Source organism: Schistocerca americana, chromosome 1 (assembly GCF_021461395.2).
Source record: "Schistocerca americana isolate TAMUIC-IGC-003095 chromosome 1, iqSchAmer2.1, whole genome shotgun sequence".
NCBI classification, from domain to species: Eukaryota; Metazoa; Arthropoda; class Insecta; order Orthoptera; family Acrididae; genus Schistocerca; species Schistocerca americana.
This window is the reverse complement of record NC_060119.1, coordinates 821,364,986-821,378,624: the sequence shown is the minus strand read 5'-3', so window position 1 is coordinate 821,378,624 and position 13,639 is coordinate 821,364,986. Positions and strand designations below refer to the sequence as shown.

The 13,639-nt window shown below is 38.2% G+C and overlaps 1 protein-coding gene across 2 annotated transcripts in view; it reads right to left on the bottom strand.

Annotated features, from left to right (window-relative positions):
- LOC124612997 (protein SCAI) overlaps positions 1 to 13,639 on the bottom strand; it is an 88,175-nt gene that overhangs the window by 59,677 nt on the left and 14,859 nt on the right. For both annotated transcript variants that reach the window (XM_047141550.1, XM_047141559.1), the window contains exons 7-9: positions 10,599 to 10,692; positions 10,380 to 10,499; positions 3,175 to 3,322 (exon numbers count right to left, since the gene is read on the bottom strand). In XM_047141550.1, the coding sequence (XP_046997506.1) occupies positions 3,175 to 3,322; positions 10,380 to 10,499; positions 10,599 to 10,692 (362 nt within the window). The remainder of the gene's footprint in view (positions 1 to 3,174; positions 3,323 to 10,379; positions 10,500 to 10,598; positions 10,693 to 13,639) is intronic.

Here is a 13,639-nt window from a genome sequence, read left to right as displayed (position 1 = left end):
GCTAGACTGAAGCGCCTGGAACCGCTCGGCCACTCCGGTCGGCTATTAGTAACATTAATTCCATTTTCAGCCTGCCTTTCCTCTTTTTTAACTTGTTAACTAACTTCTTTGCCTGTTCTAAAATTCCACATTTTAATATTATATCTGTTGCTAGCATTTCACATCTGATTTTTCTGTCATTTGCGACACAGTGTCATATGTGACTTTTCTACTTTATTCCTCAAAAAGAGTCATTTTATCCTTTGCTTGCCTCACTTTTACCAAGTTACTGAACCCCTCGCAACTTTTTTTAACATTTAATTTAATTTAATATTAATTCTAAAATGCAAATGTGACTTAAAGATATACAACCATAGTTTTTTAATAAAAATAACATTTTATTTTTAATTAGAAATTGCATGAAAACTGATACAGACATCTACATCTATATCTACATTGATACTCCGCAAGCCACCCAACGGTGTGTGGCGGAGGGCACTTTACGTGCCACTGTCATTACCTCCCTTTCCTGTTCCAGTCGCTTATGGTTCGCGGGAAGAACGACTGTCTGAAAGCCTCCGTGCGCGCTCTAATCTCTCTAATTTTACATTCGTGATCTCCTCGGGAGGTATAAGTAGGGGGAAGCAATATATTTGATACCTCATCCAGAAACGCATCCTCTCGAAACCTGGCGAGCAAGCTACACCGCAATGCAGAGCGCCTCTCTTGTTAAATGAAAAAATTGTACATATATACATAATAATGTTCAGTTTTCAGAGAGAGAGAGAGAGAGAGAGAGAGAGAGAGAGAGAATTGCTGTCAACTACAACTGAACCAGTGACCCATGCATCCTGCAAAACACATAAATTGATGTTTGGACACTGACCTTCAAATGCTGTGCATATGAAGAAAATTGAAGACTGTTTTATATAGTTAAACTGCCCAACCAACTAAATTCACAAATGTGAATGTCAATTCTTAGGTGACAACCAATTTATCTTAATCAAAAAAACAAATTACTGGAAAAACCACCTCAACATTTGCCTTAAGTGAATTACAGAAATTTCAGAGAATGTAAATCTGAATGGCTGGAATGGGATTTGAGCCCCTTTCCTCTCAGCATGAATGGCAAGTTGCAAAGACACTACTTACATTTTGCATTTTTATGCTAGCTATCAATGACACCATCACTTCATGAACACATTTTCCTTCCTTGTTTTTAGATATCAATGAAGCCTCAAACATAATTATCTTTCAGATTTATTGAGAGAAGGGAGGCTGAAGTTTGAAGTGCCATCGACAAGGATGTAAAGATGGAGCACAAGCAAAGGACAAGGAAGGAAATCAAGCAAACAGCATCGTAGTATTCACCTCAAGTGATTTTAGGAAACCTACAATACCCAAATATGTATGCGTGGTTAGGGTCATTAACTTAATTCCTTTCCAGTTCAAATGTAGTATTTTTACAAATGTACTGTACTGGAGACGATGACAGCCAACAAAATATATACAGTCCGCTGAGTAAGATTGTGGTCAGGTTAACCAGTAGAAAAATGTATTTGACAACAAACTAAAACATATGCATACATCGAACATAAACAAAATAAAAGTGCAATCACAATTAACAATACATCCAGTCACCTCCAGTGTCAATAATTATTGACATCTGTCTGAAGCATGCTTGAAACCTAGTCTTGAGCATATTCACTTGAAAGACCGCTCTGAATGTGTTGAATTTGCATTGGCTGTTGTTTGAAAATGAATTCTGTTTGCACTTAATCCAATGTTAACAATGAGCCGCCCCCCCCCCCCCCCCCCCAAAAAAAAAAAAAAAGTTGTTACACATTTGTAGTCACTTTACCGCTTGAGCCACTTTCTTCAAAGTCATCTACATTTTTAACCAATTTATAGTATACTTGGAAGGAGAGGCAGCATTGGTCGTATATTTTTGTTTATTATCGCAAAATCGATTTTCGGTCACTTAGTGACCATCTTCAGTGCTGTAATTATAACTTAAATTAGTAAGCACTGGTGTCAATAAGCTTACGGCGATCACATAGACTCCTTCCAAGTATACCCATTATCTGGTCGTAGTGCACAGGACACTATGGAGTCGCCAATCAATAATTTATAGTATGTCACTCTCTTTTTTACACATGACTTTGATTTCCACACATATTTAGATGCTGTTGCATGACTCATTTGGTGTAGCTACGGAGAAATACAGCCTCAAAACGTGACACATAAGCTACACTCACATCTCTTCATGTGTATCTCAGTCAAGAATTCAAAGTGAACTAATGCTTCATGGACATTGCATGAAGAACAAAGGTTACCTCTATTGGCCTGTGAAAGAACCAAGGTGATATCTTTTACCATCTTTGTGTAATGCTGACCACACTCTTACTCAACTGACGGTACCAATGCCGATCACACTTTTAGGAAGTGATATTTGCATGTTACATAGAAAGTAAAATATTTTCAGCCAGTAGATATAATTGAGAATCAAAGCTAACAAGACATTCAGTTCCACAGTATTACAAAGTAAACTAAACACTTCAACACATGCTCTAAGATAAGTGCTTCATGTACTGAAATTTGCACAGGCAGCCATCATGCAGTAACATATTATTGACACATGTGATAACCTAACTATGTGACACTAGTCTCTGTAATAATAATAATAATAATAATAATAATTTCACTGATACAAAATTATGGGTTTCACAAAATCTGGTTACTGCAAATATAATAATTTAAACCTAACCAAAGCATTTATCAAACCAATAAATTGTTTTAACATTACTGTGTTATAGCTAGTACTTTCCTGTTGGGGGTGAATGACCTTGACTTTCTGTTATGTGAGCATTGGTATATTCAACCAATTGTTTAGTAACCTACACATTAATAGGCAAATCCTTGATTGAACCTTGGATTTATCGATTTGTATTCGACACACATCTACAGTCAGAGAGTCACTCTAATTTAAAGTCATTTTTGATAAATATAACTAGACTTCAAATTGCTTTAGTGCAGATACTGCTACTATTATGACCACTAAGAGTATCCTGCAGTTATGCTGAACTGGTAGTTTGCAACCACATGCATTTTAAAATTCCTCAAAACTTCTGCATATTATTTGCTCTATTTCAGAACACAAGTAGGCTGTAGGAAATAATTCCTAAAAGTTTGTACCTGATGAAAGAAACACCATAATTTGACTGAAAGTTGGTTTGTACAACAAATATTTGTGAGGATTTTCACGTTTCATAGGTCGATCCCCATTCTCTTGGCATACTAACTGGTATGGACCTTTACTTCCTCCAATACCATAATTCTTTTCCTACAAGAAAAAGTACAATCATCATTAGAAGCTATTATCTAACAACAGATACTAAATAATAAAAATAAGATAACTCCACTTTTACACTTTTCAAGGGACTTCGAAAAAATGGTGTAAATCACGGGAAAATGTAAAATGTGGGAAACAGCATTTTAAGCTGAAAAAGTTATGTATAGGATACCCACTTGCACTTTATGTAATAAAAACCACTGATTTAACTGGAACTGATAACTGTCTGGGAAGAGGGAACGTTTGAATTTCACATGTCATAATCAATGTTTTTGAAAGCCTACAGATTATTTATATAATGAAATACTGCACTAGTTACATATATTTTCATACTCAGCATGATGCATTTCGAGAATTTTTTTTTCGTTGTCAAGTGGAAATATGTAAATAAGTATTTTGTATGGTGTTTGAATGTGTGTTATTCTGCGTCTCTTGCACTGTAATCATCTTTTTGAGGTTATCAGATACGGTGCCTCATCAATAATGTAAAAAACCACCCACCCACCCACACACACACACACACACACACACACACACACACACACACACACACACACACACAAACTATCACTCACATTGTTTGTTTGTGTAACAGCACAAAAAATACATATGACAATAATGCACTTGACAAATAGAATAAATTCTCGAATCATGTTTTGCTCAGCATGAATAACATACGTAACCAACGCTGTGTTTAAACTAAAAACATTTGAGCAACACAAAGTAAATGACAGTATCAACTAGCGCTCCAAGTGGCCATATGCTGAAAGATGCTAAATATGGTTCGACAAAGGTGTCATGAAGATCACAACAATCACGAAATTGCGGTTGCACAGTAGAGACAGTTTGGAAATGGTTGTGATTGGTCATGATATCTTCATTCAAACGAACCCAGTTACTCAAATCAGCCACCACACAGTGGGAGATACCGCATGAATTGTTCGAACTGTTACATGTTTACCAGTTCAAATACACTGAGTAGAGTTTGGCTCTGAGCACTATGGGACTTAACATCAATGGTCATCAGTCCCCTAGAACTTAGAACTACCTAAACCTAACTAACCTAAGGACATCACACAACACTCAGTCATCACGAGGCAGAGAAAATCCCTGACCTCGCCGGGAATCGAACCCGGGAACTCGGGCGCGGGAAGCGAGAACGCTACCGCACGACCACGAGCTGCGGACCCACTGAGTAGAGTGCCCTGGTATCAGGAAACTTAACCACGTAATATTTGTAAACACTATTGGATGGCCAACATTGTGCCAGTGTCATTTTTTTCTCCACGAACATTTTTTTGTAATGCATAAATGGCGGGAAAATTATAAATATGTTGAAGCAAAATCAGGTGCAAATTAACATCGTGGGCATAGGAAATTTGACAAGACTGATGAAAAATGTCATAAACGGTGGAAAAATGTTAATTCCAGGAATGTAAAAGTGAGGTTATATTGTAATTTGTGCGGCCATCTTACAAATATTCTGCTTAAAGCACATTTATGTTTCCTCACTTGCTACCTGTGAAAGACAGACAGCTGGAAATGATGTTTCTATAAAAATGATGAAAGCTGAAGAAAAGGCAATGAAAGTGGAACTCACAAAATTATTTATAGAATGTCTAGGGAGGTAGGCAGTATCCTCAAACTAGAACATTACTGTAATATTTTGCTTCAGAAGAAGGTGACAAACAGGCTATAATAATAATAATAATAATAATAACAGCTACAGATCTATCAGCCTACTCATCACACAGAGCAACTATGCCTGATGGTATTAGCAATCCAGTGTAGGATGTGGGGGTAAGGAGGTGGTATGGGTGGGGAGGGGGAGTGATAGCAGGTTAAGGGTGGGGGAAGATGTAGTGCTGCTTGTGAGAGCGTGCAGGGACATTGTGGGGCAGGGTAGGGGTACTGCGTGCAGTTGAAAGGTTTGGGTTTGGGGGGGGGGGGGGGGGGGAGCGGTAAAGGAGAGAAGTGGATAAAGATCTGTGCGTGCTTTGGTGGAACAGAAGGTTGTATAATATTGGAGTGGGAGCAGGGGAAGGGATAGGTAGGTGGCAGACAGGGACTAGTCTTCCAAACTTCACAGGCTATGACTTATTAGCCACACTGAATCAACGATCTCGTCTGTGCTCAACACATGGCCACTTGACAGCGCAAAATGTTGTTGCAGCATCTCATGTCCCACATTCTTCAACCCCGACATAAATTATCAATATAAATCTCTCTCTCTTTTGCCTATTTTAACATGCTGTTTCCCGTGCCTTCCTGTGCCACTTGAACTTGTTGAACTTCGACCTTATCACCCCTTCTCTTTCCTTATTCTAGCACACACATACGAATCTCACCTAATCCATTTACAACTGCTGTCCGTTCTCTTGAGACATATCCAGCCACTGATCTGCATCCCACTATTATGGCCCTTTTATTTATTTTTTTCTTTGATTTCATTGCTCTCATGTCATTTTAGCTAATTTTCACCTTCACTATCAGCCCTACTCCCTCTGGTTTCATCTCCTTTCCCCCATACTTCATACATTCCATTATTTTTGTGATTTTTTCCCGTGTATTTTACTTCATATCGTCTATATCTGTGTTTCAAGAGTTATCTGAGCTGTTGCCACAGTTAGCTGTCACCTGATCAAGGCTAAAGAAGCTGAAATATTAAATACAAAATGTTGCAGGACATCTGGAAAATGTTTCTTTTTTTTTTCATTGTTACCTGATTCTGTCATACACTGATGGAGAATCAATTTTTTACTCATTTGAATAACACACGTACAACACATTTCCTTTAAAATCCCATAGAAACAAAACTCTTCCACACATCAAGTTTTCATTTGACTTATACTATTGTGCAACATGTTCAAAGAAAATCATTGACATCAAGGCTAGCTTTGTGCTATGCCATGGAATTTTTACTTATCTCTCATAGATTAAATTAGAAATCTCTTACTGCAATAGCTCAGTAGAAATCTGAACACTACTCCTTCCAAATATGAGTCCAGTATCCTAACCACTGTACAAATTTGCTCACAACTGATAACAATAACACAAGAATAATACTACATGACTATGTACAGATACAATGTTTAAGTGTAAGACTGAGTAAAAAAATGTACAAAAAAAAATTTGGAAGTGGGTGATTTATATGGAGAAAAAGTAAAATAGGACTAGAGAAATAAAGCTGACATACTGCTTGTATTAGAATACTTTCTTAAACAGAATATTAATGACAGAACAGAGCATTCAACAATGTGAACATGGCGCTGTTAACATTTACAACAAAGTTTGAAGATCTAGAGACTAGAAAGAAGCAGCTACTACTGTAGTCATTTAAGTTCTATACATAACTCTCAAAAATTTCAGTTTGAGAAATAAGCAGACTGCATGTTCTACATAATCCACCAACATACACAAATAAGAAGTAAAATTGTATTAAAAAGAGGACAATACTAGCAGACATCATGATATTTTTTTGGAAGAAACGCAAATGATATCAGGAGAAATAGCCCATATGGGAAAAGCAAATGCCCCAACAAATGAGGAAAGGGATGTCACACTGCAGAGCAGACTAGAATACAAGGTCAATGCAAAACAGCACAAATAAATGCCACAAGAAAGGAAGAAATGTGCCAGCTGAGACAAATAATTTCAAAAGAAACCCCAACTAGGATGAAAATGAATATTTCAAGACCTAAAATGAATGAACTGTCAATGTTTTGACTATAGACAGACAACAAGGTATGTATAACAGTTTAAAGTGTAGGGCAAAAAATAGAAAAATGGAAATTTGAAAATAAATTTAAGAAAATGTTTGATTTATGAGAAGCACAAAACATGAATAATACAATAAGACAAATAAAAATGAATAAAAAAACAAGATGAACACAATACGTTATGGAACAGAATTACTCACAAAAGTAATGAAATCAACTGAAGGGCAGTGTTGTGGAGGACTCATACCTTGCTTGAATTATTGAACCAATGTAATAAGAAGACATCAAATAAAGTAAGTCTTTTGTGAAAGCTGAAATATATCTTTCTGATATCATACTGTCTAGTGGATAGCAACAAGCAAGTAATTTTTCAATTATTTCATGGAAGTGTGTGCTTTATACATAAAGAGAATAACATGTCTGAAAAATGACATAATTCCACCAGGCTATGTTTTAAATAACTTTATTTGCACTGCTGGTTTCATTGTCCGTTTTCAAATGCATCTAAAAACATACAACACACAAAAAAATAAAAACGGTCATTAAAAACATGAAAGTCATGTAACTACATTGGATGTAGCATTGAATAAACATAGTAGTTACTTATACTAACAGATGTGGACACACTGCTGTCAGTTCATTAAAAAACCACGGGCTGTGCATTCATGTAAATGTGACAGTCATTTGAACAGGTGCTTGCAGTGTGATTTGTAGTAAATATTACATGGTTCATTTCCCTGATGCCAAGACGGTAGCTGACGACTAAAGTGCACACAAATACGCAATACACGTGATTTTTTAATGAACTGACAATGATGTGGCCACATCTGTTACTAAGGACGGTGTTTGATCTGTGTTGGTATGCACCAGTAGTACCCTCTGACAACAAGAAATCAGAACTGCAGATTTTGGGATATGGTACAATGGAACTTTATTTTTTACCAGTAAAAAGGTTGTATTCAGGCTTTTAAAATGCACAGAAAAGTGTTGAAATAATAATTTAAGAAGTCTAAATTTCAAAAACACTCCTCCCCCACCTCCTCCTCCAGAAGGTCACAGAATGGGAACCACTCTTCTTAAAAATCCAGCACTGACAACAGGTAACTATTATGTTTGTTTAATTCTATATCCAATGTAGTTATACACTGAGATGACAAAGTCACAAGATAGTGAGATGCACATATACAGATGGCAGCAGTATCGCATGCACAAGGTATAAAGGGGAATTGCATTGGCAGGGCTGTGATTTATACCTATGTGATAAGGTTACTGACGTGATTATGGCCGTACAAAGGGAATTAACATAGTCTGAATGTGGAATGGTAATTCAAGCTAGACGCATGGGACATTCAATTTTGGAAATCTTTACGAAATTTAATGTTCAGAGATCCACAGTGTCAAGAGCATGCTGGGAATACCAAATTTCAAGCACTATCTCTCACCATGGACAAAGCACTGGCTGACAGACTTCACTTAACAACCAAAAGCAGTGGCGTGTACATAAAGTTGTCAGTGCTAACAAACAAGCAACACTGCATCAAATAATCCCTGAAATCAATGAAGGATGTAGGGCGAACATATACATTACGAGAGAGTGGCAAAATTTCATGTTAATAGGCTATGGCAGCGAACAACCCATGTGTGTGCCTTTGCCGACAGTACGACACTGCCTGCATCCAGCACCTTTCCTGAGCTTGTGACCATATAGGCTGGACTCTATGCGAATGGTAAACTGTGGCCTGGTCAGATGAGTGCCGATTTCAGTTGGTAAGAGCTGATCATATGGTTGAAGTGTGGCGCAGGCCCCACAAAGCCATGGACCCAAGTTATCAACAAGGCATCATGAAACCTTGTGGGTGGTGGCTCCATAACGGCCTGGGCTGCATTACTTGGAACTAACTGGGCCCTCTAGTCTAACTGAACTGATCATTGACTGGAAATTGTTGCGTTCAGCTACCAGGAGCCCATTTGCTGCAATTCATGGACTTCATGTTCCCAAACACATCACTGAGCTATGATTTTTTCGAATATCATTTTGTAGTGAGCTCATGAAGGGATTGGAAAAAAAGGAGACATGCTGATTGCAAGTTAGCTGATTGAGAACTGCAGGTAAAAATGTGACTCATTCACATAAAATCTATAAGCAGAGGCCACCAGTCGACCAGCGAAACAGAGCTCAACAGTTCGAGAGTTCCTGCCAACAGACAAGCCTCACGTGACTCATCAGCCAAAAGCAGAAAATTATGTCAGTGGAAAAATCTATTCAATTAAACCTATACACTAAGAAGGAACTGTATTCTTGCTTACAGATACCTCTGGACTGTGGGTAGTTAGTCTGTCATGGCTTACATGTACCTATGACTGATGGTCACTTACAGTGTGACATGTAATGGAATCTGAGGGTTCGATTTTAGCAATAAGAAAGTGGCTCCTTTTGATGATAAAGAGTCGAAGTAATAGGCCCGGCAGGCTATTTGTTCTAGCAGTTCTAGTATGTAGTAAGCCTCGTCTATGTTCTAAACTCGTTATAATTATGACCTGGATACTGTAACCTTCGACATGTTCATGTAAACTTGGGACGAGGCAATATGATCAGACCAAGGTACCAACCCAGAAGTTAGTTTCTTCATTTCTACCTCCCTAGCCAGATACCCGAGTCTTTCTGCACAATATCCAACCACAGACATCTGATAAACCTGAGCTAGACCCTGTCGCCGACTTATTCCTTTGCACAAAGTAGTGCGTGCCAAAGAGTTGGAAGACCTGAAAAATCCCACATCGCTTCCTATTCGACTGAGGGGTTCACATAAGCATATTGCGACCCCCATCATCAGGTTATGACAGTTCTGGACCATTCGAGTACATCTTTTGGCCATCCACATCGCCCAACAAGAATGCCATCGAACATTTATGGGACATAATCAAGGGGTCAGTTTGTGCACGAAGTCCTGTACCAGCAACACTTACACAATTATGGATGGTTATAGAAGCAGCCTGGCTCAAGTAGGGAAATTTCAATGACTTTAAATTGCTGCACTATACCAGGCAAAAGGAGATCCAACAAGATATTAGGAGGTATCCCATAACTTTTGTGTATGATTCCATGTTTTTCTCTTCTTTTTTATTATTATAGTGTTTTGTATGTTTTTTGGATGCACACGAAAATGGACAGTGTCTGAAGCTAGCAGTGTAGTAAAGTAATTTAAAATACAGTCTGGTGGAATCATGTCATTTTTCAAATATATTGAGGCTGTGGGGCCCATCCAGACAAAAATAATAATGTATCTCTAGTCCTAAGTCACACACATTACATGGTAGTTAACACTTACAATGGAAGCCCGCACTGGAGCAGGAGATGCATCATAAATATGGTTGTATTCATCCTGAGGTTCTCTTTCAAGGGTTTGCACCATTCGAAACATATCCATTGTCAGTTCACTAAATTTTACCTGTAGAAGTTAAAAAAGTAGCACAGCACAATAAGTATTTGAAGATTTTTTTTAAACTTTCAGTAATATTTTAGGTTTATACCAATAATATTGTCTGACCTGATCATTGCAGTTGCCAATTATGAGTATTTCTTGAAGAGTGAGGTTCATAATGGGAGACTTCTCAACGGGCGGAGTTGTTAATGGACTGAGTCTAGAAACATGAAATAAAAATTTATACATGTATTTATACAATTCTGTTATGTCTACAGTTAAACATATTCACAGTCTGATCTTGACACCTTGGATTTCAGTATTTGTTTCAGCTGTAAGACCTTCTTGAAAAACGTATGTCCATATGTTTCAAGCAATTTGCACCATATCACATTTGTTGCAATTTTTCATTGATCTAAGCTCAGATTTTCAGATTAAACAATCATGTTCAAAAAATACAAGCAGCAACATTGGCAAGATTGAAGTAAAATGCTAGAATACGCTGTACATATACTGAATAGGAGTATACCCGCAGAAAACAGGGGAGTAACATCCTCCTCCTTCAACGTAATATTAGCCGATTAATAAAACTGTAATGGTTATGAAGCAAATAATTTTAACTTCATAATCATAACGTATCGAAATACTGTCTGCAATTACTTTAAAAATATTCATTCCAATATAATACACTGTCCTCTCTCTCTCTCTCTCTCTCTCTTTTTGTTTTTTACAGAGATACACTATTTTTCTGACTAAGGGCACGAAGAGAGTATCAACCTCTTTCATGACTTTACAAGGGAGAAGAAATGTATGTGTTAAAATGTCCCATTGTGAACAATGTCATTAGAGATGGAGGATGAACTCAAAATGTGGAAGAAAATTGCCCGTTTTCTCTATAGAAAAATCATCTAGACATTGGACTTAAGCGAATTAGGAAATCACAGGAAACTTATATGTTGACAACCAAATGGGGGAACTGAACCAAACCTCCAGAGTATGAGTTTCAATGCCTTAACTACTATGCAAGCTGGCTCAATATACAGCTTTGCAGACAGTAACAAAACAAAAATCATAATCATCTCCACATAAAAGTGTTCCGTATGGTAACTTTAGTTTGGTGCTTATCTTCAGTATCCATGCAAACTAGCCAAATATTATAAATGATGGCATCAGACAGTGACTTTATATGAGAGGAAAACACTGACGCCAAATTTATAACAGATGTCAAGACAAACTTTCTGTCAAAGAGTTCACAATTCAATACAATACCAAGGAACTATGTTTTCTAGCTGTAAAACTAGCTCACACATACTCTTGCAAAGCTGTCTTGCACACTATGCTGTCAACATAACATGAGACAACTGAACACATCATCAAAACTTGAAGGTTCATATATACTAGTTAAATGAGAAATGTAGTTTACAGTCATGTGACACCTTAGGTGGTGATAAATGCTGAACAGTATCTACAAGACATCTGTAAAAGGCAGGGAGGATACAGTTCTTGTGTCCCAGTGACATTAAGATCAAAGACAGCAGTAGCTTGGTCAGAAAAAGGATGCAGAGATGAACTGACCATGGACTTCATGCAGGAACCATCACAACATTCATCTACAGTGACCTCAAGAGCATGTCTTATCAACTGCACCACTCAGCTTGGCTACACAGACATGAAACCTGCACTTCTCAACAAAAAGTCCAGCACCTTACTAACCCAATCACTTCAGTTGGTGGGACACCAGTGAGAAAATGCTCCTAACATATATGTATTGTCCATGCGGCGACAAAATTCAAGTTCTATAGAAAGACTACATTCATTTTACATTAAGACATAAACATATGAATTATGCCAGAAATTGGTGGTAGGTTCTCAAACATCCAGTCAGTTACAGACACTTGTAAAAAATAGTATGAAACCTAGGCATATAATTTCATATACAAGAGGAAATAACTCAGATCTTCAAGCATTATGCACTGAAGAGCAAAAGAAACTGGTACACCTCCCTGATATTGTGCAGTCCCCCAAGAGCATGCAGAAGAGCCGGAACACAACATGGCATGGCATGGACTCGACTAATGCCTGAAATAGTGCTGGAGGGAACTGACACCAAGATTCCTGCAGAACTGTCCATTAATCTGTAAGAGTACAAGAAGGTGGTGGTCTCTCCTGAACAGCAAACTGCAAGGCATCCCAGATATGCTCAATAACGTTCATTTCTGGGGAGTCTGCTAGCCAGCGGAAGTGTTCCTGGAGCCACTCTGTAGTAATTCTGGTCATGAGGGTTGTCGCACTGTCCTGCTGGAATTGCCCAAGTCTGTCGGAATGGACATGAATGCATGCAGGTGATCAGACAGAATGCTTATGTATGTGTCACCTGCCAGAGCCATGTCTAGCCATATCAGGGGTCCCATATCATTCCAACTGCACATGTTCCACATCATTACAGAGCCTCCACCGGCTTAAACAGTCCCCTGCTGACATGCAGGGTCGATGGAGTTATGAGATTGTCTCCATACCCATACAAGTCCACCTGCTCGATACAATTTTAAACGAGACTTGTCCGATCAGGCAACACGTTTCCAGTCATCAAGAGTCCATTGTCGGTGTAGAGAGGCCCAGGCAAAGTGTAAAGTTTCATGTCATGCAGCGATCAAGGGCACATGAATGGGCCTTCAGTTCCAAAAGCCCATATCGATGATGTTTGGTTGAACGGTTTGCATGCGGACACTTGTTAATGGTCCACTATTGAAATCTGCAGCAATTTGCAGAAGGGTGTCATGCTGAATGATTCTCTTCAGTCATCATTGCTCCCGTTCTTGTGGGATCTTTTTCCAGCCACAGTGACGATGTGGATTTGATGTTTAACTGGATTCCTGATATTCAAGGTACACTTGTGAAATGATCGTATGGGGAAATCCCCACTTCATCACTATCTCAGAGATGTTGTGTCCCATTGCTCATGCACCATCTCCAATACCATGTTTGAACTCACATAAGTCTTTATAACCTGCCATTGCAGCAGCAGTAACCAATCTAACAACTGCACCAGACACTTGTTGTCTTATATATGTGTTGTTGACCAAAGCACGTATTCTGCCTACACCAGCTTCTTTGGCACTTCAGTGTCGTTAAGAGATAACAAAGAACTACAATAATAGTTTAGGAAG